Below are 27,563 nucleotides of genomic sequence, written 5' to 3'. Positions count from 1 at the left end.
CAGGCCAAGGCAGCTGAGAGCCATGTCCAGTCGGCACAGGTCCCCTAATTCCTTCTGACAGCCCAGAAGCACAGAGGAAGGGGGAATGTGCAAATATGGTCATTTGCAGCTTTTGTGCATCTTCCAAGGAGAAAGGAAAGCTGAAACCACGTTTAGGTTTAGGAATTTTTGAATCTCTAATATATAAATGGCAAAAAGCTTCATTAGTGCCACTTTGCCACTCATAACGGAGATTAAAAATTCTTACTGGCACTGAGAAATAAGACTTAACGTCATTGTATTTATTAGGTTCTGAAACAATACACATTCACATCCTTTTGAATACAGTACATTTGGCACAATAATGTTTACAATGAAATAACACTAATGAATGGCAAGAGATTAAAATTACATCCAGAAAGGAAAAAATGTACAAATAAAGCATCACAATACAAAAAAAAATCCTAAAATTGAATACATTTTATAGTTAGCCAGAATTATTTTGCACATAATTTAAAAAGAGGTAATTTTTTAGCCTTCTTTTTTAAAAAAAAGCAAGAATAAGTTGTTTTTTCACCTTTGGAGGAAAAAAAATTATGTTTCTACTTCACAAAGCCCATAATGAGAGAACACAGGAGAACAGCTATCCTTCATATATATTTTTTGGCTTTTTTTTTTTTTTTTTGCTCCCCCCCCTTTTTTTTTTTCTTTAGAGAGAGAGAGAGAAAGAGAAAGGGGGTGGGACGGGAAAGATTAGAAAAAACTGGCAGAAGTGTCAACAGTGTGTCTATTTTCAAACTCTTGTAAAAATGAAAATGAAACAATGATTACTCAAGGAACACACAAGCCTTTTTCTATAGACCTTTGCTGGATTTAAATCTGCCTGTGTGAGAACGTCACCAGCCAGAGGCATCCCAGCCAGCCCAGCCTTGGGTGCTAAAAAGGGCCCTTTCTGGGACAGACTGACTGACTGCCTTCAGCTGCCAGGTGGAATGTATTATTTGACTTCCCAGCAAATTTGCCAGTTGTCCTGTAGGAAAGGCCCAGTCCCCACTGCCATGCAAACACCAGACCCTTGGACAAGGCCATCTGGCATTGCAGTTAGAGCTTGCTTGGTTGTCCAAAGTTTAAAATGGTGAAGAAAGCAGAAGAAAGAACAGTAGTTACACATGAGTATGATGGGCAGTATTATCATGTCTTCCTAAAAAATGAGATGATGCCACCGTAAAGATGTTTCTGTGCTTGTACTCAACTCCAGAAGATAGTCTCTCTCCAGAATGTCAAGTTACCGAAGATAAATTAAATTAATCTAATGTTCTTCATCATTCACTGGTATGCCAAACACATGAATTGATATATCATAATATTTAATATTTGCAATTATTATAAGAACAGATAATAATCACACCTGAGTTTTTAAAAAATAAAAACAAAAGAGAACTGAATGTCGTCATTAGTAACAAAGGCTATGACCAGCCAGATGCAAATATGGACACAGACTCTCTATGGGCTCAAGATAGTTACTGTCCAAGCTTTGAAACCACCATCAAAAACATTCCTTTCTCTCCCCCATCTCTATCAGGCTATAATAGAGCACAGGAGAACTGTATGTGAGATTTAATATAGCTTAATACATGTTTACATCTTTTAAAATAAACCAAAATGAAATAAACAATACAAAGAATCCCCAACACACCCCCCCATCCCCCATAAAGGAACACACCTATGTCTCGGTAACTTGAACCAATACACTTACAGAGTATTGCACCTGGACATTATTATAATTATTCTTTCATAGACTAAAGTTTTATAATATGCCTGAACATGCAGCAGTTGATACCTCTATATTCAATGAATTAATTCCACAGGCCTTGCAGCAAACACTATATACAAAAATCTCAAATGTACAAAAGGCAAAAAGCTTCATTAGTGCCACTTTGCCACTCACAAGTATATATATTTAGGGGCAGCTGGGAAATCCACGTGCAATAGTTGGAATGGATTCCATTCCCTGCTACATCAGTTCAGTAAATTAGGTAATCAAATGACCTCCAGGAAACATATACACAAAGCCACACAGAACCCTTGGAAATGAAAGAATAACACTGTTAGCGTATCTACAGGAGGTAATGTCACATCCCTTAAATAGTGTCCACATGAGTTGCCATTGCATGTCACACAGAAACAAAACTGAGTACATCTTGTGACACTGTCAGTTTTCAAACAAGTTGCCGTTCAGTCTCCAGATACCCTTTGTATAACCCATGTTTAGCCTCATTCTGCTTATTCCAAAAGCAGGTATTTCATACATAACTTTACATGTTTAATGTTTAAAAATCACAACACAGTAGTACTACCATTTTGTATAAGTGCGCTAAAATAACACACTGCTGCGGAAAATAAATAGTGTTTATGCTAGGAACTTAGGATGAAACTGGAAAGAGAATCTGGGAGCTGAGCTTTGTTGCAACCCCAGGGTCCTGGCCTTTGTGTCCAGGTAGAACTTGAATGATGAGGAACGCTACTTGCTGCCTTTTCTCTCAATTCATACAGCCCTCATGTGTCACTCGGTCACTGACAGCATCCACCTTGGATGACCGGTTTCTCATTTTGTATTAGCCCTTTAATATCTACCTGTATTCAGACTGGAATTTATATCTTTTGGCCAATTAGAAAGTGAATTTGAAAATATATCTTTCAAATGTTAACAGAGTTCAAAACCCCGTTCCTTTTTCCACAAAGAGGATTTCTTCCACAAGACACAAACTTACATGACTTTGGCATGCTGAAAAGCTAAAACCAAAGCAGGCAAGAGTTAGCCATTCCAGAGCAAACCAACCCAGCTGGCCAATCCCTGCATCTCTGGTCTCCCTCCCTCAGAGGGCATGCCTTGAGGGCGCCCTCCCTTGTGCGTGCGGAGAAGCACCAGTCTCTTCTCCAGGACAGAAGGGCAGGGATGGCAAGCTGGGGCGCAGGAGGGAAAAGAAGCAAGAGGGGTCAGGATCTGTGTCCAACAGCAGAGCCAGAGTCTTCTTGTTTGCTTGCTTTCTTTCTTCTTTTCTTTGCAGTAAAAGAACTGAAGTTGCTTCACTGCCAGGAGCCCCTGAGGAATGGAACCAGGCTTGCCAACGGTCCAAACACGGCAGTGTATACAGCTAACTGCTGACCCAATGAGTCTGTATTACTGGTGAGACAAGAACCGAGAGCGCCTTCTGGTCGCCAGGTGGGAGGGGGAGGAGGTGGCCCGGGGCAAGGGAATGCAATAAATAGACAGTGGACATGGGACTGGGGCTCCGAGGAGGAGAAGTAGTTCAAGACCTGCTGAGTCTCTGCAACACAGGAGTCTTCTCTGCACCCCTTCTTGCAGCATCGGCAAAGTCCAACTGCAGTGGGCTCTCAGGGCATCAGGTCTTCACCAAAGTAGGAGAAGCCTTTGAATTCCTCCTGGTTGATCTGCTTTACAATTGCTTCGTCCACAAGGGTGAGTACCGGCTCTTCCCGGGTAAAGTCTTGGTCAAAATTATTGACGTCTCTTTTGGTTTTCTGTGGGAAGAAAAGAGAAAGTGGTAAGTGGAGGCTGCCCTCCCTCCTGAGGGCCCCCCACGGGGAGTGGGCACCGCACTGACCAGCCTGTCACCAAAGCAGGCCTCTAGCTACCAACAGACAGCAGACACGGGGCTGTCCCGATGAGGTAACGATGGATGGCCCCAGGACCCGGAGGTGACAGAGGAGGAGAGGAAGAATGAGTCAAGGTGAGAAGGAAGAAGGGGTGAGAGGGTATGATGGAAAAGCAGGGAAGTGGGATTCCCACAGACGTGTGTGTGTGTGTGTGTGTGTGTGTGATGCAAACGTCCCATCTCACACCCTCTTCCAGCAACTGCTATAACCTTCTGGCTCCATTACAACCTCCCTCCTGAATCCCCTCCCAGAGGTCCTTCTTCCCCATAATCCGGCCACGTCTGCTCCAGGTAACATCCTCACTATAAGCCTGCCTCGATTTCCACTTATTCTCACCATGAACCCAACTGTGTGCTCCCATATTTTGTCAATTATTACACTCAGCACATGGACTTGCCATGATGTTTTTATGCTTTTGTCTAGACCAAGAGCTTCTTAAAGGCAGAGACCTTGTCTTGTTCAACCTTGGGTTCCCAGCAGTTCCCTAGCAGTAAGTGTCTATTGAATGAAGAGTGTAAACTCACCACTGACTCCGCAGCTCTGAAGGACCCATACCTCTGGGTTCAAGTTCCCAAAGTACAACTGTGAGCCTTATGGTTCTGGGGGGTGGGGTGGAAGGGAGCAATCAATCAATCCCAAATGAATCCTGGTTTTTGGAGAAAATCAGGAAGTATAAATAATGCTGTCTGCCTTTAGGGGCTTAGAGTTGAGTTTGAGGGGCCAGTAGTCCTGTGAAGAACACATCGCTTTAGTTAGAAAAATTTCCATGGAGAAGGCAGGGTTTGGACTAAAATTTGAGGAATGGGTGACAATTGTACTGGTAGAAATGGGAGGGAGGTACTTTGGCAGGGAGAAGGATGGAACAAAGGCAGGGAATAGGAAGACAAAAGATGCATACACAGGCCAATGGGTTCACCAAGCTGCAGGGGCAGAGTGCAGCGTGGGGATGGTGGGAGTTAGGGCTGGAGTCCAATGGCAGAGGCCTTCAATAGCGGGCACAGCAGCACAATGCCCAGAAGATTAAAGGCAAGGACTCCAGCAATACTTTTTTCAGACACTGATTAACTGGTATTACCCAGGATTAGTGACCTGGATGATGGAATAAATCTTGTGGAAAGATTCACATTATTAGTTGTAGGAGAAATAATATTAATATACACTATGCTCTGTGGAAACCAGTAACCTAAAGAAGTTAATAAGTAGTCCATGAAAAAAGGGGTTTTAACACAAAGCCATGTTTTCTACCCTGCTCTTGGAGATTTGCTATGCACATTGGCAAGTTAGTCTCCGAGAAATTCTGGAGTGAGGAAATCTGGTTTGCTTTGTTTGGGCCAGGCTTCCTCAAACTTGACCTAAAACTTTCTTTTTTTTCCTAAATAGTTTATGAACACCTCTCCTGACAGCAGGTTCTACAGAATGCAGTTTGGAGAATGTTGGTTTACAGTTTACAAAGCATCTTTGCATTTATTTGCTCATTTGATCCTCAGAACAGGCCGGTAACATCCTGATCCTACAGATGAGGAAACTGTGGCTCAGAGAGGTTTGGTGACTTTCCCAGGGTCACCGGACTGGTTAAGAACAGAGCCAGAACTCATGTCTGGGCTTCAGTGTGATGCCTTCCACAGTGGGTAAGGTCTGGAAATCTGGACACGGGAGAAATTGGATGATATAACAAGAGTCAAGTTCAACCAGGAGACATTTAGGTAACACCACTAGGCAAAATAAAGCCAGAAAGGCCTGCCAGTTGGCAAGCATGGTGGCAGACAGCTGTGAGTCCGGGAAGATAGGGGTAACATGGGCTGGTGAGCTGCGCAGGGGACTGTTTTCAAATGGCCCCAGGTTGAAATCAGAATCACAAACAGCACGGAGAAGGGACAAACTGATTTCTACCATCTTTTAGCACCACCAGTCCTGCCTGGTGTCTTCTTTCTGGGCTTGAGCTGCATAGGTCAGCAGGTCTCAGAGACCTTGGAAGGCGGAAGGAGAGGACACACAGAAAACCCAAGGGATTCCCAGAAACAGAACCTGCAGCTGATGGGCATCCATGCTGCCCCTGAGAAGGGAAAGCTGGGTGGTTTGGTCACCTCTGCCAGGAGGGCTGGCCCCCGGCAGGAGGACCATCTGTTCTCCCTCTCCAGTGTGTACAGAACAAGAGGAAAAGGAGGGCCCTGCTTGAGAGGGAAACAACAAAGACCATCCCAACAGTGACGCACATCGACGCGGGAGGGTGGCGCCTGGGCAAAGGGTGTGGGACACCTCTTCTGAAGATCTCTATGGAAGGGGGAGGGATTCACTGACTGGGGAGGATTGCAGGCTATGGGCCCTCTGTGCCTGGTGAAGTGAGTCCAGAGGGAGGAGTGGGCTGGGCAGGCTGTGGCAACAATTGGGGAAGCACTGGGTATCATCCCAGAAGGCAAGCCAGGGGCATCCACGCTGGGGGGAGCTGGAGCTGAAGGGGACACTGGAGTAGTAGGGGTGGCAGTAGAGAGAAAAAGAGAGTCAAGGAATACAGCAAGAGGAATGTTCCATTTGTAACATCACCAAAGACGGGCCATGTCCAGGTCTACGGTAGACCGGTATAATCCAGGCAGAGAGCTGGCTGTATAAGGCGTGGAGGCAGGAGATGCCTTCACCATCTCTCCTAACTTGGCACTCACCACACTGAGGAGGCCCCCTCTTTTCAACTCATGCATGATATAGTGACCAGGATTCTCCAGGTTTCAGAATCACCCCCAGCTCCCTCCCAGCTGGCTGCTAATGAGAGGAACCTGTGTATGAAGGACTTCAGAAACTCTGTAAGCTGTCTGGCACTGGCTCTCCCTATTTACCTGATTGTGTTTCACCTGTTGGTCATTAGTGTCTGTTAATCATGGAAGCTGGTTTCATTTCTTGAGGTCAACTGAGCTTAATGGTAAAGCTAGATTCTACAGGAGGTCTGAATTTCACAACTTGCTGTTGTGAACCAGGGAACCAGGCTCAGTCAATACTGCTAGTGGTGTCATTCCCAGAGGACTTTAGCTTCATGGTGGTCTACCTTGGAGAGCCATTTAGCTCAGCTCTGCGATTCTTGAGGTTCCAGAATCATCTGTGGCATTCGAGAGAATAGGCCATTCCTCATGATCGTTACAGACTTGGCTCACCCATCTCCTTACACTACTTGGCCCCTACCCTACTTTCCTTGGAGAGATTTTAGGTACATGTGAGTCACCCATTTCTAATTCAAATAACTATCCCCACTATGTGCAATCTCTAAGTGTTAACATTAGAGGCTTGGGAGTTTTCCAAAGCAAACGTCCCTGGGAAAACCCATCCCCTATTAATGGTATGTAGGTAGCACAGCATCCTCGAATTTGGAAAGAACTGCAGATTATATTCTTTACTCACCGATTTCATTCTTTGAAAAGCTGCTACCTCCCTCACAGAGCAGGCACAGGACTTGACTTAAAGGTTCTGAGGGGCAGGCTCTCAGAGACACTTGTTTATCGTGATCCTCAGTTATCCCTGCCTCCCCTAATGCCTAAATGTCAGGCTCCTGCCCCCCACTGCAGAGCCTGAGAGATGACAGTGGGACACAGGGAACACCATTCTAACTCTCCGGTCCCCTCCTAATCCCTGAAGCCTTTCCTACAACCTTCGGCCCACACTTAGGGAAGGCTGCATAGAGTAGGAGGAAGATCATTGGCTGAGCTCATCCTGGTGCCATCCCTTCCTGGTTATTGAAGCTGTGAAGTTAACCTCTTTAAGCCGTGATCTTTTCATCTGTCACATGGGGGTGGTAACAGGCACACTATAGGCTGCCTTGAGGACTGAGTGAGATGCGATGTTAGGTTCCTTCTGCAGAACCTGGCATACAGAGGGCACTCAATAAATGATAGCTCCCATCATGCCTTCAAATCTTAGCATTCGTGTGCCATGGGCATGCATCACGCACAGCTTGGTTGTTACCCAACACAGTGCATGGAATCTGCCCATCAATGAGTTTCCTGAAGGTAGGGGCTGAGTCTTACCTTTCTTTCTGTGCCTCCAAATCCAGAACTAGGACTGAGCCCAGGACTGCCTGAACATCCTAGTGCTTCCTCCAGCAATTGAGATGCTTCCATTGCACATCACTGCTTTTGGGGTAAAGTCCTGAGATCTTTCAATCACCTGCTTCTGAGGCCCTTCAGGAGCTTGTCCTTGCCGCCTCCCCCAGCTTCATCTCCCTGGCACTGTCCAACTGTGGGGCTTCCTCCTGCTTTCTCCTGCCTCCAGCCTTGCACAGCTATCCCTCTACCTGGAATGCCCTCCCCCATCCCTGCCTTCTGCCCCACATCCATGCAATTTCCCCACCTCCATGTATGTGCCCTTCCTTCAGGAACTCTCCTTGTCCCTCCAAGGCTACTTGAACAAAGCTTCTTGTGGGTGCCCTCACCATCTCTCCTAACTTAGCACTCGCCACACTGAGGAGGCCTCTTCTTTTCAACTAATCTATGAGCTCCTTGCAGGCAGAGACTGCGCTGAACTCACCATTCTATCCCCAGCCTAGCACAATGCCTGGCACATACTGCGTACTCAATAGATATCGGCTAGAAAAAATTAATAAATGCACCTCTCTTGCTGCTACTTTATCTAGAGCCAGTAACGTGATCTGGGTTCAGGAGCAGGGACTACTGTCCCGTCAGGGGGTGTTTTGATTTTGGGAAGTGGAGGCAGGGGGTGAAGAGGGCTATGGCTGTAGTCTGATTCATGAAGGGCCTGGAGCCAGACCATCACTAGCACCATGGGGCCTGCAAAGCAGGTAGGCTTAGGCCCAATTAATGAAATGTCTTCTCCCAGGACTTGGGGCACTAGAGTTCTCTAATTGCTGACTCAAGATAGAAACAGAAACAGGTTCGACCACGGTTTGGGAAAATTCCATCAAGACAGATATGTTTAGGGACTTGGTGGGTATGTCCCTGACCCCTGTGGTTGATGTTAGAGGAAAACAACATTCCGATTCCCTCTGGCATCGTTTCAGAAATAAGGTCTTGGATTTGAGAAATCTGGGACTGACTCTGGGGGAAGGGCACATTTTTGGTGTCTGTAGTCAGGGAGGAGGTGGAACTGAACGAAATAAGAGTTTCAGGTCACTCCATATCCCTCTCAGAGACTGGGCCTGCCTTAGAGCTCAGGCAACTCTGAGGCCTAGAGGCTCAGCAGCTGTGGTAGTGGTGGGAGCCCAGGACAGAGGTGGGCAGGCAGCGTCAATGCTTACTTCCTGTCTGGCCAGCACAATCTCTCACAGCCCTCACTGTGCTGAAGTCATAAACTCAAGCTTTCGGAGGAGCCAGCAGCGTCTGCTTCTGTCTTCATTTGATTCCCAGGAGATCAACAGATGACTTTGTTTTAAAGCACTGAGAAACCTCCCTGATCTTACAGGCTGGGGCACAGGGCTGGCTTTCATGTGGCCACCTTGTTGGTCCCTACCTTCCCCCTTAACTCTGCTTGGCGTGACAGCAACAGCACAAGTAGCCTCATGACCCCAAGCCAGAGGTCCTCTGCCTCATGGGGTGTGACCTGAACTGAGACATGCTGTCTCTACATGGTCTCCCAAATGCCAGCATCCTTCTAGGTCCAATGTGAGCCTCCTTCTTATAACTTCCCTAACTCCAGTCTCATTTCACCCTGCCCTCCTCCCAGCTCCTATAGCACTGTCTGGATCATGCATTTAGCCCCTTCTGCAAGGCAGGGCACACAGCAGACACTTAATGTTCATTGGCTGAAAATAATTTTAGTCACTATAACAGCCAAATCCCAAGTTCGTCCTAGCTTTGAAATGTCCATATTCTTATCTAAGCTCCACTTTTCTCCTTTAAATATTCTAAAAGAAAAAGAATTTAAATAATTAGAACACTTCCTCAACATCAACTAGATCCTCACATAGATGCATATATTCTTTATAGCCATACATTCGAATTAAAATAATATATGTGTATATGTTTATATACTCATACTGATGTGTGAAGTTAAATGAAATAAAGAAGGTATCACTGCATAGTGCCCTGCCTGGCAAAAATGAGAATCTCTTAACTCTCTAGTTAAAAATTTCTCTAAACATAATCATCTGTCATCCCTTCTTCCTCTTTATAATTTTGTTAGCCAAGAAATATTCATACTTTTGGATTTTCTTTATAGTAAACAGGTCAAAACATATAAAGGGGTCATCTGGCACTGGACTGCCCATGGAACTTTCTATCGGGAGTCCATGGCAGTTCTCTATTTTTTTTGAGATGGAGTGTTGCTCATGTTGCCCAGGCTGGAGTGCAATAGCACAATCTTGGCTCACTGCAACCTCTGCCTCCCAGGTTCAAGTGATTCTTCTGCCTCAGCCTCCCAAGTAGCTGGGATTACAGGCATGTGCCACCACACCTGGCTAACTTTTGTATTTTCAGTAGAGACGGGGTTTCTCGATGTTGGTCAGGCTGGTCTTGAACTCCTGACCTCAGGTGACCTGCCTGCCTTGGCCTCCCAAAGTGCTGGGATTACAGGCATGAGCCACCGTGCCCAGCCATTTTTTTTTTTTTTTAAATCCATCTCCTTCTTAGAAGCTGGTGGCCAGAGGTGAGTGCTAGGTTCCTGCCTCTGTGGTCTGAACAGTGCCAAGTGCAGTGGTGTTACTTTCTAGTAGGCGTGAACCCTTAAATTATATTAACGTTGTCTAAGACAGTATCAATGTTTTATCTTTTCTTAAATAGCTATGAGAAAACGTTGACACTATCTTAGTTGTATCAATCCAATTTTACCCCATTATGAGCTGAATTGTGTCTCCCCAAAAAGATATGTGAAGTCTTAACCCGCAGCACCACAGAACGTGGTCTTATTTGGAAATAAGTTCTTTGCAGATGTAATCAAATGAAGATGAGGTCATTAGAGTGGGCCCTGATCCAATATGACTGGTGTCCTTATAAGAGGGGAAATTGGACACAGAGACAGACATGCACAGAGGGAAGAGACATGGGGACACATGTGTGAAGACTGAAGCTGTGCCACACAAGCCAATGAACATGTGCGGCTACCAGAAGCTGAAAGAGGCAAGGAAAGATTCTTCTGTAGGTTTCAGAGGGAGCAAGACCCTGCCAACCCCTTGATTTCAGACTTCTAGCCTCAAACTGTGAGATCATAAATTTCTGTTGTTCTAAGCCACCCAGGTTTTGGTACTTTGTTACAGTAGCCCTGGGCAACTAATAAAACTCCAATCTTATTTTTCTGAAATTGATTAAAAAAAATTTTTTTTTAAGTATATAAAGTAGAGAGACGAAATCTCGCTGTGTTGCCCTGGCTGGGCTTAAATTCCTGGGCTCAAGCGATCCTCCCACCACCGCCTTCCAAACTGCTGGGATTACAGGTGTGAGCCACCATACCCAGCTTGAAATTGGTTTTTAAAATCCAGACGTAATCCTTTACACTTAACCTTGATTTCTTCTTATTTGGGGACATATTTCTAGCCTGTCAAGATCACCATGATTCTGCAATTTACCTCTCTGAATCTCAGTGTATTTAGCTAGGAAGTAGAGATAACAGACATACCTAGCTTTCTGAGGGTTACAGGTAAAGTCCAGATAAACCTTAAAATACAATGCAAATGCCATTTTAAGTCTATCATTCATCTTATCTGCTATATCCTCCAGCTTTATGTCATCCTAAAATTTGATTGGCATGCCTCCAATCTATTGGGACACTTATGCAAATATTATTTAGCACAGGATCAGGACCAGAGCCATTTGACCTGGCCCCTGAAACAGCCCTCTTACAAAGGTGACATCAAGTCCCACCAGCACTCTTTGGGGTGTGATTGTGAAATTGATTGAGAAGCAACCAGCCATGGTCACTGTTTTCATTTTGCTCAGTTGCTTTGCTGCAATAAAGATACAAATGGCTGAGCATTTCTCTGCTGGAAATGAAGTTAATTGCTTCACGTGATTATTACTGCTCCCTAAATGTCCACAAACTATCTTCTCATTAAGAATTTCGAGAAACTTGCTTTAATAATATCAATTTCAAAGTGTCCTAAGTCCACATTTTCCCAGTTTCTGAATACTGGGAGACTGTTTGCTTTTCTCCTATCACTTGGTATCACTACTCTATCCCATCATTTCCAATTTACCAACCAGTAGGCAGAGCAGATTCTTCCGTAACCTGGAATATAATTCACCTGGACCTACACTGGAGTCACCCGGGGGAGCTTCAACCCACTGAGATGCTCGTCCCACTCTAGAGATTCTGTTTAATTGCGCTGGGATCTGGTCTGGGCATGGAATAATAGGGTTCCCCAGGGGAGCTTTATTAAATGTAATTTGCCTGTCTTGGGTTTCAGTTTTCCCTTTGTGGTTTTCACCCTTACCTTTGTACTTTGGAGCTATTTGTCTTTGGAGAAAAGTTGGAGGCAAAATAACAGGTCTGCCTTTTGCCATTTTTTAACACAGTGGTTCTCAATCCTGGCTGTGCATAAAAGCCAAACACAGCTATTTAGACACCTGAGCATGGTCCTAGACCTGACGAATTAGAATCTCCAGACAGTGAGTTTTTAAAGCTCCATAAGTGATTCTGATGGGCAGCCTGGTGGAGTCCCTCCATATAAAGGCCATGGGTCTCTTTCTTTCTTCTTTTAACAATTTCAAAAGGCCTTTTTTGTTGTTGTTGTCCAAAGGCCTGCTTAGGAGCCTAAGACCATTCTAGATTTGGCCTCCTCCAACACATAGCAAGTTCCTGCTATATACTGGCATTCCTTCTCAGCTTCATGACTTCTTGGTCTATTTTATATTGGTCTTTATAAAATCGGGACATCTGAGAACTCTCGTGGAATCAGACTGGTTTCTTTAAATGCCGATCTGTGAGAGGAGGTAGCTTAGTGGCTTAGCCTTCATGCTCTGCAACCCAACTGCCTGAATTCTATGCCTGCCTCTCCAGGTACTAACTTTGTGGCCTCGGGCTAATTATGTAATCTCTGTGCCGCCATTTTCTCATCCATAAAATGGGGACATTAGTAGTCCTCCCCACATATTTGTTATAAGGATTAAATGAAAGAATACAATCAAGTGGTAAGAACAGTAGATGGCATCGAGTAAATTATTGGCATTGTTCCTTCCTCGATACATCTATAGATCACAACTGTATGGTTAGAACAAACAGAATTGTCTTTGGGATGATCCTGGAGAGAACTTTCTATTTGGTCTTAGTTCACGGAATAATCATTGTTTCACCTGGGCCACCTGTGTGCATTTTTCTCCCATGCACATGAAATCTAGAACCAATTAGTTTTCACTGGAGGCCAAGAGCCAACTATGTGACCCACCCAAAAGAACATTCCTGATTCCTTTTTGCCTTCCTGTGCTGTTTTCTCTTTCTTCCTTTCCACTGACATTACATTCATAGTAAACTTTATGTATACTGGTGGGCCATCTTTAAACTTTCTGGAATAAGATGAGAAAAACAAGGAAGGAATTTAGAAAAACAAGGAAGGAAGCAAATTTTAGCACTGCTGGCTAAAATTGCAGGCTGTAACACCATCTCTTGGCTGGGCATGGTGGTTCATGCCTATAATCCCAGCACTTCTGGTGGACGAGGTAGGTAGATAGCTTGAGCCCAGGAATTTGACACCAGCCTGGGCCACATAGTGAGACCCTTCTTTACAAAAAAATACAAAAATTAGCCAGACATGGTGGCATGTGCCTGTAATCCCAGCTATTCAGGAGGCAGAGGTGTGAGGTTGGCTTGAGTCCAGGAGGTAGAGGTTGCAAGCCAGCCAAGATCGTATCACTGCACTCCAGCCTGGGTTTGACAGTGCCAGATCTTATCTCAAAAACATTAAAAAGCATCAGATCTCCTTTTCTTTCTAATGAGTGGGACATGTGTGTGTCTTTGGATGTCTGTGTGTGTTGTGTTGTGTGTGCACAAAGTCCAATGGCACGGGGGAGCCTGGGCGCCCCGGGAACTGAGGAGCCCAGCAAGCTGAGGGCTGCATGCCTCACCAGCTGTTGCCGCCTGTCGGGGACACAGACCCAGGGATCCCAGGTCTTTGGAGTTGCCACTAAATGCCCCAGTCTACATTTTCACTTACATCTCTTTTTAAATGTGGCCTACTAATTCGATTTTAAAAAGTTATCTCCTGGCTGAATGGGTCTCACAGTCCTCCAGTGTGTGACCTTTACATTGTTGAAAAGATCACTGCTTCCACCTTTTAAGGGAGAAGAAACTGAAGACCCACTTGCTTTTTAAGCACAAGGGCACAAATGGCAGTTAAAATGGGAAGCCACTTGGCCCGCCATTCCCCAGCCCAATGGAAAGGGTCTTGGCAGCTCGGTGGCCCCTGTAGCCGTAGGGACAAGTTGCCCAAGCCTCAGGCCGGGCCTCACAGGCCCCTTCCCCATAATCTGGTTGGCTTCCTCGCTAAACCACTTCTGAGGGAAAGTTGCTTCACTCCTTTGGAGGCAGTCAGACACACATATCTATTTGCTAAATGGACCAAATTCTCTCAGACTGCCAGGCATTCTGAACAATCAACCACAACTGAATTCTATCAGGTCCGCTATTTGATGGAATTCAACTATTTCCCCTCTCCAGTCTCATTATTGTTTGCTAAACTATAAAAAATTTTTTTTTTTTTACAAATTCCATTTGAGGAGTTCCTTTAGGAAAAAGGAAAACTCTGCTTCAGGTATTAGCTAACAGCAAACTTCCTCCCCTACACCCAGCAAATAGAGATCAAAGGAGTTCAGCCAACTATCGTTTGGGAATTAGCTGGGGTCTAAAGACACAGCTTTCAGGGACTGCCACCAAACTTCTAACATGTGTTATGATGCTTTGAAACAAAACTTCAGGGCAACTACCTAAAGGTTCCTTCGGAAGGCAGTGCCAATTCAGAAGCCTACAGAAAAAAGGGAGGGCCCAGGACAGAGCACCTTCGTGGCTCTTGCTCCTGCAAAACTGGGGAACACGTTCCTCGTCTGCCATTGGTAAAGTGAGAAGCTTTTCAAGGACACTTTCAATGCTGCTTCTATGTCTAAATTCCATGGCTCAATCATTTTAAGCAAAAGTAAGGAATATAAAATAAGCTTCTTAAATGGGGTTCCCACCCTTGGAGCAAGTGTTGGATTTTTTTCTGTGAAAGGCCAGGTAGGAAATATTTTAGATGTTGTGAGCCATATGGTCTCTGTCATAACCACTCCACTCTGCCACTGTAGCCCAAAAGCAGCATGAACCTATGTAAATGAATGACCGTGGCTGTGTTCCGATAAAACTTTATGGGCACTGATGTTTGAATTCCACACAGTGTCCATATGTCATGAAATAGTATTCTTCAACCATTAAAAAAAGTGTGGAAACCATTCTTATTCTAGGGCTGCACAAAAGCAGGTGGTGGGCTGGATTTGGCCCATGGGCTGCAGTTTGTAGACCCCTGCCTCGGAGGACGGCTTCAGAATTTCCATGAACCTGGTAGAATATAGAATAGTGTACCGTGTTTATGGACACCTCGGGGTTTTCCTGAAGACAGAGGTTACTATATCAGATTCTCCAAGGGGGTAGTGATACCACTGCTAAGTTAAGAACCACTGATTTAAACATTTCCCTTATAAAAAGCCTGGCTTTCTAAGTGGTACAGTAACTGTCTCTGAGGAATCCACATAAAGGAGAAAGCCCTGAGAAGTATTTTCAGGACCTGAAGTGCCCCCTTTTGCTGAAGTCTTTCAGATCACAGGGGTCCCCAGCACGGGGCATCCCCTCTGGTCTCAGTGACCATACGGTGCTCTGCGGGGAAGGCTGTCTCATGTAAAAATGGCTGAGAACACTCCCCCGGATGTAGACTCTGTGTCTAAGCCTCTTTCCAGAGGTATCTTCTACGTGCAGGTGAAGCCAATAGTCTCAAAGCATTAGCTCCAAACACATTATGTCTCCATTCTTGTTAGTGAAGGAGGCACTTCTGGGCAGTTCTGAGGGGTGGCGCTTATTCCTGCTCCTCAAACCCTCCCACGCCCATCCAGGCCCTCCCAGGCCCACACCTATGCACTCCTTTGGCTGTGACACGTTGATTCTGAAATTTGGTAACAAAAATATAAAGCATACATTCCAGCCACATCGGGCCACCTGGTTATGGATGAGTCCACATCGTCCATCTAGTGTACACTGGCCCCAGATGACATCCACTCTGGGATTTAGAAACAGCCTGGGTATGTTGCTAAGTGCCCCCAGGAGTCTTAGCTTCCCCAAGAGGCTGGCAGTGCCTGGGGGCAAAGAGGGCCTGAGGCTTCTGACACTAGCAGGGCCCAGCTCAGCCTAGCTTTGCAGGCTCCCAGCTAATGGAATGAACCCTGCAGAGTCTCTGGAGGATGGCAGAGCGCCACAGCCGTTCTCTCCGCCAGAGCCCACCAGCCCTCCAAGAGCCAGACTGAGAGGATGCTGCATGTGAGCTCTGAAACCATTCATGAGGCTACTCAAGGGACGTGTCTGGTGCTGCTGTATGGGAAAGGAAATACCTCTTCCTGGGGGAATGATCCCCAAACCAGGCTAGTCGCCTCCTGTATATACCTTGACCCTTGTGCCGGGGTTCTCTTTCTTGGTACTCCTCATAACTGGGGCTAAATGATGACTCATTCTGAAGTGTCTTTTCCACTGGACTGGAGCTCCACATGGGCATCTGCCTTGTATTTCTAGCACCAGCTTAGTGCCTGGGACAGCCTGAGCTTCTTTAGGAGGAAAACATAACAAAGCTTGCAGATGGAGACTTTGCCAGTGCTTTGATGCCTTCCACGCCCGGCTCTTGTAACCTCACACCCACTCCACAGGGAGCAGAGTGCTGTGATCACATCTCCATTGTAAAGATGGGGAAATGGGCTCCGAGGCATTAGATGTCTTGTCTAAGGTGCAGGCTGGGCAAGAGGTGGGGTTAGGACTTGGAATCAGCTTGTTCTGACCCCGAGGCTGTGCCCCTGGCATGTGCTATCCTGCCTTCTATGATGAACTGCCGGGAGGCATCGATGCAGCCATCTGCACAAAGACACGCAGCACTGTGCCCAGCACAAGCTGCCAGTTCAATGGTTTCTGTCAATAGCAGTGTTGCTGTGTTAAGATCAAACAAACAACTGCATTCTGCTGTGTACCCCTCACAGTGCAAGAGGCCGCCATCCCCACCAAGTCTTTTGGGGTTGTTTCATAGACATTAGGGGCACCCCAGGAGATGCCTGGGATAGAACATGATGTAGAAAATGCTGTGTGGCTATCCAGGAATAAAGAGCCTCAGGAGGAGACAGTACCCTGCCTGCCCTGGCTTGCCTGGGGCCTGAGCTTGCTGAGCCAGGCCCTGCAGTGAGCTGGCCCCCTGCAGCGAGCTGGCCCCCTGCAGCAGGATGTGCAGTGGCAGGACCCGAGCCTGGCGATGCAGCAGGAGCCTGTGTCTCCAGCTGGAAGTGGGTAAGAAAACAGTGGCAACTTGGACTCATTCTGCTTCTAACTGGGGGCCTTTTTTCATTTATCGTCTACTTTTCAAAGCCGTGTTATTGCTGACAGCTGTTGGGTTTACCATTCCAGGGATATTTTTGGTATCCAAAGAAGAAACTTTCCAATATGGCCCTGGCAAAGACCCAGTTCCTCCACTTACCAATCTCTCCCCCACTTATTTAGGAAAATGTTCTAGATAGAGATCAGTTCTCTTGGCCCAGGATTTATTATTGCACTGCCTGTGAAATGGGAACTGTAAACATTCTAATATGTGCCTCTCAAGTCAAGATGAGGTCACCCACCTTCTCTCACCATTCAACAATAATTTCAGGTTTCCTAAAGCAGGATCTTATGACCCCAAATCCCCGGGCATACACTGGAACTGATCTTGAGCCATAAAAGGTGAGAGGAGAATTTTGAGATAGAGCTGAAAAAAAGACTGTAGATCTGGAGAATTCATTTGTTCATTCCACAAATACAGATTGAATACCTACTATGTGCCAGGAATTGTTCTCATTGCTGGGGATGCATCTGTGAACAAAACAGATAGAACTGTCTCCCTTGATTGCTAATTGCTAATTACTGTGCATTGCTAATTGTTGGCGCTGCGTGATGAACACATGGGGATCCCTTCAATGATTCGCTCTACTTTTACGTATGTTTGGAAATTTCCATACTAAAGTTAAAATTATAAGTCCCAAATCTCAAAAACATGATGCCAAGTAAAAGAAGGCAGACACAAAAAAAGTACATGCTATGTGGCTCCATTTATAAGAAACTCTAGAAAAGACGAATCTAATCTCCAGTGACAGAAAGCAGACCAGGGTTGCCTGGGGCTATGGGCAGGAAACTTCTTGGGAGGATGGAGGTGTTCTATATACTTATTGTGCTGGTGGTCACACGGATATATACATTTTTCAAATGCATCAGAATGTGGACATGAAATGGGTGCATTTATTCTATGTAAATTTTATTGCAATACAATTGATTAAAAAACCCTGCAAATCCTTGCTCTCATGTAGCTAGGGCTGGAAGAAATCTTAGGGATTACTTAAGTCCCTCATTTTATAGGAAATGAGCAGAGAGAGTCAGTGAATTTCTTAAGGTCTCGCAGATGGTAACAGTGGAGACCAGCACCCCGTTCTGTCCAGCACTTCCCCTTAGCTCACTGTCAGTGATACAAGGTGGGTGCTGCATTCTGAAGTGCCACATTTTGGGTGACTGTCTTCTCAATTATTTGGTTGAACACCCACACCCCAGGTCCCTATAGTCCGAGTCTGCCATACCTCCCAGGAAGATTGCAAATCCTATTACTGCCAACACTAGCTGAGATGTCAGCTGCTGCGCTGGGGGGGAAGGAGTGCGGCTAAAGTCCTAGGTCAGGATCTGGTTTATTTTCTAAGTCATCTCAGTTGATAAGCCCTACTCTGGAGAGCTTATCTTTCCATGTCCTTACTTAAGGCAAATATATTTCATATTTCCCTGGCCTAGCCATTCACCACCTTCTTCCACACCTAGCTAGGCTCTCACACCTGAAATACTCCATTGACATCCAAGCTCTGTGCTCCAAGAAAGCTGCTGTTGAGGTGGAGTAGGTCCAGAAAGGAGTAGCCAGAGGAACATGGAGGGCAGGGGGCTGCCACTATGTGGCCAGGCCTTCTCACATTGAGGAGACTGAGGTTGATGTGGAAACTTAATGAACCTTCACAAACCTACTGTGTATTAGTCAAATCCCAGAATTCCAGAATAACAATGGGATGTTAAGTTTCGGTCAAACCTAATTCTGTTATCATCCCCCTCCCCAGCACAAACAATGGGAAGTAAAGAAGGCACTGATCCTCCAAGGGCAAAACTGGATTCCCCAGAGTGTCTCTTTTCCATGACATATATGCCTCCAGAGATCAAAGGTCCTCCACTTGACGCGGGCAGAACCACCCCCGCCCCCGCCAACCCAGTCAGCTTGCAAAGTGCCCCTTGGTGCCTGTAGTCTTCCGGGAACAGACGCTGGCTGGAGGGCTGAGCCCCTCTATGAGGGAGGGGTTGAGGCTCTGTCTGCCTTCACTTCAATACACACAAACCAGGCTCTGACCCCTGTCCCTCCTGGCAGCTAGACCATCCTTTAGTCCTCTCCACAGAGATGGGCAGGAGGGCATTACTTATCCAGCAATGCAGCCCGACTCGGACAGGATCTTCTGCAAGACCCAAGACCGGAAGTGGGCTGACACAGGCTCTCAGGACCCACAGAAACCCTGGCTCCCAGCCTGTTTGGGGAGGCCCTCTTCTCCCTGTCCTCTAACCCTGAAAGGCAAAGCTCCAAATCCCTCTCCCAAATGAGCATCCTGTTAGGGGTCAGATGCCAGATTTTACCCTACTGCCTATTATCCCTTAAGTGTTTTGCATTACCACGGATTCTGCCATCGAGGCTTTTCAAGGTGGCAATGTTAGGGTGATGGCAGAAGATTCTTTCCTTGCCTTTGTCAAGCTTCTCCCTCTAGGGCTTCAGGGCTTCACAGAGGGCACAAAGGACATGTTCAACAAATCCTTCTTGAATATTATTGATCTGAATCCTGCCTTTCCCTTTCTCCTTTTATGCCTTTTCCGAGGCAGTTCTTTCTTCCTGACCCCTCCCAGCTTTCTGTCAAGTTCCAGCTCCTCTGTGAAATGTTCCCTGATTCCTCCTGCTGTCCTCTGGCTTGATCAGGCATGGCCTAGGAAGTCCTCCCCTGCTCCCCAGTGAGTTGTGTGTGTGTTACTTCAAGTGCTGGTGGGGCAGGGAGGAGATTACGTTCAAGAAACACTAGTTTGATGAACCCAGGAAGGCATATACCAAAGTAACAGCCATTAAGACATAAAGAAAAGCTCAGGAGCTTATGAAAGTGCCCAGCCAAGCCCAGGCCAGCCCAGGCCTCCAACTCTTCCCCGGAGTGGGGGTAGGGGATGAAAATGATGTGTTCGTTGGCCCTCCCACCCCCAGGCCACAGGAACGTTCCTGCAATCAGAATTATTCCTGCAATCGGAATTCTCAAATGGTGAAATCACTTGTGTGGAGTCAAAGATGCTCCGCTGAGGCTGTTTAGCTTAGAAATATTTGGGAGCTTGCTGTGCTGGAACAGGGTCTCACTGGTGACCGCTATCACTTCAAGGCTGGGGTGCTGAGAGCTGCACAGCTGTGCCCAGCAAAAACACTACTGAGAATGAAGGCAGGGAACGTCAAGGTGGTAAGCATGGTCACAGAGTAAAAGCAGGGGACCGGCGGGGGGTGGGGGGTGCTGAAAATGTGGGGGAACTTGGGGTGCCATCCCAAGAGGCAAAAAGGGCTGGGAATGCTGGCACCTGGGGTGAGTCAGTACCTCCCTCGCACAGTACCTCCCTCCTCTTGGCACTCAGCTCATACCAGTGGCTGTGCTGGAATGATGCCACCACGGGTGCCTCAGCATTCTGAACTGTGCTCCTTCCCTGTCTTCAGATGCTTTCTGCCCTGTAATGGCTGGTGCCTTGCTGGATGGTGCCATCCCCTCATCTGAACTCCTGGCTCCTCAGTCCCTTTGGGACAGGAGTGTTATGCAGTCCAGCCTCCCTTGGCCTCAGTCTCCTGTTGTCCTCCTCACCATCAGCATCAACACCATCCAAGTGTTCACCTGTATCAGGCACTGTGCTACTCGTTTCATGTAATTAGGTTTGTTGACTCTTCACAGCAACCCTGGGTGGTAGATATTTAAAACCCCCGTACTATGATCAGCAGACCGAGGCTCAGAGAGAAGTGGTGACTTTCCCAATATCCCATAGCCCAAATTAGAACCTGGTTGCATCTGATTCCAAAACCCAGCCTCCAAACATCACACCAACCTCCTGCAATTCTTAACTCTTGATTCTTGGAGTTTGGGGATGAGAAGAAGAGGGCCTTTAAAAGGCCAGGGTAGGGGTGGTGAATGGAGAGAGGGGAATTAAAATTCATTGAGAATCTACAGTGCACAAAGTAGTTTAGACTTATTATCTATTCCTGTTTATAATTCTTTTCGAGACAGGATCTCACTTTGTCACCCAGGCTGGAGTGCAGTGGCATGAACATGGCTCACTATAGCCTCAACGTCCTGGGTTCAAACGATCCTCCCACCCCAGCCTCCAAAGTAGTTGGGACTACAAGTGCATGCCACCACGCCTGGCTACTTTCTGCATTTTTTGTAGAGACAGGGTTTTGCCATGTTGTCCAGGCTGGTCTCGAACTCCTGAGTGCAAGTGATCTGCCTGCCTTGGCCTCCCGAAGTGCTGGAATTATAGGTAGGAACCACAGTACCCAGCTATTCCTGTTTATAATTCCATGAGGGAAGAATTCTCATAGTAACCCAATTTTACAGATAAGGAGGCTCAAGGAAGCCAGAGGTCTAGGGGTGAGGTGAATTCTGAGTGTCACATGGCTTTCCTGTGACAGCAATTTTATTCCAACCCAAGTCTCTCAGAAGTCAAAGCCAGTATCCTGTCCACTGTGCCATGCCACCTGCTGGGCCAACCACCAAAAACAGGTTTCTGGACTTTTCCCATGCCCTCCAGCCCTGGATCAGAGCCCTGGCTCTTGGAGGGATCTTGTAGCCTCTAGGATGGTAAGCCGCTTGGATGTGGTGGACACGGTCCATGGGGATGTCCTCAGGAGGGGCTGCAGAACCCAGCCTTGCTCCTGCCCCAGCTCTGCCAGGACAGAGGATGAGGATGGTGTCATAACTGGCCTCCATCATCACAACCCATGCTATCTGGTGGTCCCTAGGCAGGTGGGCTGGCTTTAGGGGAAGGGGCTGCCTGTTCAACAGGGCTCCTCCTCAGGTCGCTACGTTGGTGAAGTGTGCGGGTCTCGAGCCCACTTCCCAGGTTTTCTCTCAGCACAGCCCAGTCATGCAGGAGCATGCAGGAGAGGCCTCCCTCGGGGGTCCCGCCATGCAGCGCGGATGGCTGGATGGAAACGGATCATGAGGTTGAGAGGGGCCTCTATGTCACCGGGCCTGAGGGCTCACCTACCTGGAGAGACTCCCCACTCTGGAGGCCTTACCTTAAAGAGGGACATTCACACTGAAGCAAACTTGAAAAGAGAGAACATGTACACAAAGAGAAGTTTACTTGGCCAGCATTTCCCTCATTGCCTCTGGCTTTCACTGAGGACAACTAGGTTTCTGGGGAGGCAAATCTCTCCCCCCTAAGCTGGCTTCCCCCCATTCCAGTGCTGAAGCCCTGGGAGCCAGAGTCTCAGAGCTGAACGCTTTTGAGGGGAAGGAATGTGTATACAGCAGGGAAGCCAGGAGTGAGCAGAACGTCCCCAAGATCTGCAAGGTCAGATGGTGCCCTTCAACCACACCAAACACATCACTCTGCCCCTACAGTCCCCAAAGAAGGCAAGCCCACCAGTAACACAAAAGTGAAATGTGCTACTTTCATTGGCAATTAGACCATGCCATTATCTTGGGATGAAATCCCCAATGGGATAGATCAGTGAATTCTAGGGCTGGAGATTTTCTCCAGCATCAAAGGCTTTGACTCCAGCCTTGCTGGCTTTCCTGTCTCCCCGACTGTTCAGTGCTGGGGTATTTGCCACCAAACAGCCCCCTACTGTGTGTCCTTGCTCTGAAGCAAGCCACCCCGGAAAATTGATTTGAGTACGTGATGGTGCAGTCTTTGGTTTGGTGTTGATGGCACATCGCTTGCACAAACTCAGTTCATTACGTGGGTGGACAGAGGGTGAACAACAGGAATACAAAAGGGAAAGTGGAGGAGGGAGAATACGTAAGAGAGCTGAGAGAACGAAAGACAGGAAAGTCTCCACGCTGAAGCAGAGGCCACTGAAAACTGCACTGGGTGGGGGTTAGTACAAAGGGATGTTGGCCTGTAGTCAGGAAACCCAGTTGGACTAGTGACAGCTGGTGAGTCAGGGCAGGGGTTAGACAAGGGAGGCTTAGGAGCCAGGGGAGCAGAAATCTCAGCTTAGCAGACATCTCAAGAAGGCAAAAGCCTGGGGGGAACAGAAGCCAATTGAGGTATGTGATGGAACCTGACCAGAGGCCAAATTCCAGCTATGAATCTGGACAATCTCCTTGGTGATAGCCTCAGAGGGGCGAGGCTTCCTGTGCAGGAATGGAAGTCAGGCCTGAAAGCTGTTGTGCTGTTGCATCCTCGGCCTCTGTGGTGGTGACCCAGGGGCCCCCAGCCTCTAGCGAGCCAGCCTGGGCAGAGTACAGCCTTGTTGTGCCTGGCAGGTTCTTCCACGAAGGGGCTCTGTCCTTGTAGTGAGAGTGGAGAGGGTCAGGAGCTCTGGAAAAATATGTCACTGCATCCTGGCTCTTTGTAAGTGACATGACCTCTCCCAGCTTCACCTCCAGCACCAACCACCTGACAAAACCAGATCCTCCCTGTATCAGACAGGCAGGGCACCCCCCAGGTCACCCAGATTCAGTATGGCCAGCTGAGGAGTGGGTTAATTCAGGTTTCTGGAGACTGGTGGCATTCTGGTATGATGCCAAAAGGGCATGGCTTGGAAGCAAGTGGAGGTAACCCAAGACAGAGGAAACCTGGAGCTCCCTCAGGGGCTTCAGGCACTTGAATGAACCACCCTGGAGGTATCCAGTTTTGCCAGATTAGGGCACTGGTGCAGCTGCTTTCCTTGCTTGCTTAAACACATGCCCAATGTCTCCTTGAGGCCACCGCCAAATTGCAAGGCTGACGGTGTTTGCTCACGGACTTGATCCTTTCCCTTCTCACAGTGTCTTGCCTTTGACTTGGAGTCTGTCAAAGAGCCAGGACCAACAACTGCACACTGTCCCTGGCTGCTTGTGATCCGGTGACTTGGAGGCTTTTCCCCAATGTTGGGATCTAAACCAGTTTTCCCTCTTCCCTGTCAAAGCCCTTTCTTTCCCAGTTCTTCTAGGAAGGCATCTCACATGTCCTCAAGTTATTTGATGCCTTAAGTCCAAGGAAATCCTGTCTTGTGATGGCAATCTGCCCCCTGAATAGAAGGACAACCTCTGTGGGATGCACCTCAGCTTCCTTGTGTCTCTCAGTGGCCTCTGTGGGGGGCACCTCAGCTTCCCTGTGGCTCTCCAGTGGCCTCTGTGGGGGGCACCTCAGCTTCCTCGTGTCTCTCAGTGGCCTTTTTGGGGATGAAGGTCAGCTTCCCCGTGTCTCTCAGTGGCCTCTGTGGGGTGCACCTCAGCTTCCCCATATCTCTCAGTGGCCTCTGTGGGGTGCACCTCAGCTTTCTCGTGTCTCTCAGTGGCCTCTGTGGGGTGCATCTCAGCTTCCTCATGTCTCTCAGTGGCCTCTGTGGGGATGAAGCTCAGCTTCCCCGTGTCTCTCAGTGGCCTCTGTGGGGTACACCTCAGCTTTCCTGTGTCTCCCCAGTGGCCTCTGTGGGATACACCTCAGCTTCCCCATGTCTCTCAGTGGCCTCTGTGGGGATACACCTCAGCTTCCCCGTGGCTCTCCAGTGGCCTCTGTGGGGATACACCTCAGCTTCCCCGTGGCTCTCCAGTGGCCTCTGTGGGGATACACCTCAGCTTCCCCGTGTCTCTCAGTGGCCTCTGTGGGGATACACCTCAGCTTCCCCATGGCTCTCAGTGGCCTCTGTGGGGATATACCTCAGCTTCCTCGTGTCTCTCAGTGGCCTCTGTGGGGTACATCTCAGCTTCCTCATGTCTCTCAGTGGCCTCTGTGGGGTGCACCTCAGCTTCCCTGTGTCTCCCCAGTGGCCTCTGTGGGGATACACCTCAGCTTCCCCGTGTCTCTCAGTGGCCTCTGTGGGGTGCACCTCAGCTTCCCCGTGGCTCTCCAGTGGCCTCTGTGGGTGGCCATCTGTTTTGCCTATGGTAAGGCTGACTCTGCTCACGCAGCACAGAGTTGTCCTCACTGCTGGTACCTGAGCTAGGCAGGCACCCACATCCCCGGGCTCAGCCCCGAGTTGGTTACAGGGGTGCGATGGCGCATGAAAACCTCAAGTGAGTTTTCCCGTTAGTCTTTTGAGGCTTTCTGAGATGAGAAACGCAGTATGTGCATCACTGCCATGGGCTTTACTCCTTGGGCTTTCATCCTATTTAAAATGTATTTCTGCTCTTTCTACACAAGCCCACAGATGACTCGGGCTGGTGCCATTGACATTTTTCAGAAAAGAGCTTTCGACTTAGGGACAGATTTGGGTCACTTTTCCAACCTGCTAACTAGATGTGGACTGCTCTTTTTTATTTTTTTCCCCCAATTTTGGTATTTCTCCTGAGAGAAATCTCTAGCGCCAAGGTTGTAAATGTCAGACATTTAAATAACTTGAAGAAGTCTTTAAAGACCTGCAGCTGAGAACTCTCTAAGGATCAACATTAGTCAGCTCCAAGTGTGGCCAGAAACACCTCTTAAACAACGTCAGCTTTCCGTTTCAGCCTTCCTTTTTCCAGATGTTCTAATTCTCTCCTCCCAACTGAATTCAAACTTACCTAATCAATGCCCTCTCCCCTGACCCCGCCCCTCTCCACAGCATTGAGCATTGAGGTGAACTCTGAAGGTCTGGGGAGGCAGGGGGAGTGGGAACATGCACAGGAGATCCCTTCAAGGCAATGACGAAGTCAGTCTTTAGGAAGACTGAGGCAGTTTTGAAATTGGCGGGAGCTCCTGGACAGCCCCATCCTTTCTCTTTGCCAGCCTCTCATGGGGTGATAAGGACCCTGAAGGCTTCCTTGACCCTCCAGGCAAAAGAAAACAAACAGGGTCTTTCTTGCTCTTTACTCCCAGCAGGGAACTCTCAAGAGGCCCAAGGACAGAAAGCACAGGTCCCTTGTGCTCTAGACATCCAGGCAGAGGTGGACTCCTGCCTGACCCCTGACTCAGGGATGTATTTCCTCCTGCTGGCTCCCAGGCCCCCTCATACCCCTGCCCACAGGAGCACCTTCACTTCTGGCCAGGGAGAGCTTTAAGGGGCTCCCTGCCTGTCTGAGGCAAGGCAATGCCTGCATGTTAGTGGAGTAAGTCATGTGCCTGCCTCCCTCCCGGTTTGTCCTTCCCTCTCTTCCTCTCTCCTCTCTGTCTAGGTTTTTTCCCATCCCTCAGCCCCGCACCTGTTCACCTCACCCCTGTTCTTCACACCCTTCCTGCCACGTGCTGCTCAAAGAGGGATGCCTCTCAGAAGCCCTGCACTTTCATAGGCTCAAAGTCTCAAACTGAAAGTTGTGAGCCCCAGTGAGAATTCCTGTGACTGCCAGGGCTTTGGAAAGGGCTTTGGCAGTGTTCTGGAATCTGCTGTACCTCAGGGAGAGATGATTCTTCATGAATCCACACTCTAAAACTCCCTTTGTGTCTTTTATGATTAAGGTTCTTCCCTACTTCCTTCCCACCCTGTGGCCTCTCAACAAAACCCCCTGGCGTCCTCTGCCACACCCTAGACCCTCTCTCTCCTCACACCCATTGCTGATGGTGCCCCCTGGGGCTCCACTGGGCCTCCCCACTCTTCCCCAAGCAGGAAGGGGCTGCTCCTGCATCTCTGCCAGTACAGCTGGAGACTGGTGCTCTGTAAGCCTGGTTTAATGTGGTTTTGCTGAGATCTGGAGACTCAAGTTTAAGTCATCTTGTAGCCCTGCACTGATAATCCCCTCAGCTTCAGTCTCATCCTGCGTTTCTGTTAGTTGGGCCTGGATTCTTAGCCCTACTTCTCATTCTTCTTTGGGTTGATTAACTTAGATTAAAGAGAAATTAAAATTCACCCTACCATCTGAGCCTTTAGTTTCTCCTCCTCCTTTTTTAGGCCTCTGGGGTCCTACTTCCCCTATTTTGCCAGGGGCACAGTTAATCCTGTCCTTAAAGGTGACTTGCAGAGGTCCTCAGCCCCCAGCCATCGGGCAGGCTGTGGCATGTGCAGGGAGCCCTGTGGCAGCAGGGGACAGTTGGCCCAGGGAGCTTAGACTCTAAGCCCTCCTGGCTTGGAATAGTGGGCCTGGAGCTGTGGTGGAGAGGGGCTGAAGAGGAAGTGATATTTACAAAGAAAGAAGGTGATCTTAAATCTGGGCTGTTCCAAGCTTGTGCTATCCAGCGAAAACATGAAAACCAAAGGAGGAAGCAAATGAGGAGTGGTGACGGGACCAAGCATCCGGGGACGTTCAACCCCATGTGCTCGAGTCTGGCTGAGGCCTGGACCCCACCCGTCCACTGACACTATCCCCCACCCCCACTCCCACCGTGGAACATTTCTAAGAATCACAACATTGTCATTCTGGGGAGTAACGGCTCCCCAGAAAATCTCCTTGAATAGAATGGAATTCCTCTCTGATGGTTCACAAGGCACAGGAAGGTCTTTTCTGCACTTGGAGAAGGGGAGCAGGGGCTCATCTGACAGTATGCCGGGTGACCGAGGGCTGACTGCCTGATGGCAAGTCTTCCCTGCCTGGGACCCCAGTTCCACAGCCCCACAGCACTGGGGCCCCTGCCTAGTAAACTCTTACACTGCA

The 27,563-nt window shown here is 48.0% G+C and overlaps 1 protein-coding gene across 1 annotated transcript in view; it reads right to left on the bottom strand.

The window, feature by feature from the left end:
• Positions 1 to 260: 260 nt before the first annotated feature.
• Positions 261 to 27,563, bottom strand: part of PRKCE (protein kinase C epsilon) — a 544,098-nt gene continuing 516,795 nt past the window's right edge. Inside the window, exon 15 of the mRNA XM_025354242.1 lies at positions 261 to 3,522. Within this exon, the coding sequence (XP_025210027.1) occupies positions 3,376 to 3,522 (147 nt within the window). The 3' untranslated portion in view covers positions 261 to 3,375. The remainder of the gene's footprint in view (positions 3,523 to 27,563) is intronic.

The sequence above is a fragment of the Theropithecus gelada genome, chromosome 13 (genome assembly GCF_003255815.1).
Source record: "Theropithecus gelada isolate Dixy chromosome 13, Tgel_1.0, whole genome shotgun sequence".
Classification (NCBI taxonomy): Eukaryota; Metazoa; Chordata; class Mammalia; order Primates; family Cercopithecidae; genus Theropithecus; species Theropithecus gelada.
Note: the sequence above shows the minus strand (reverse complement) of the source record. Positions and strands in the feature narration are given on the sequence as shown.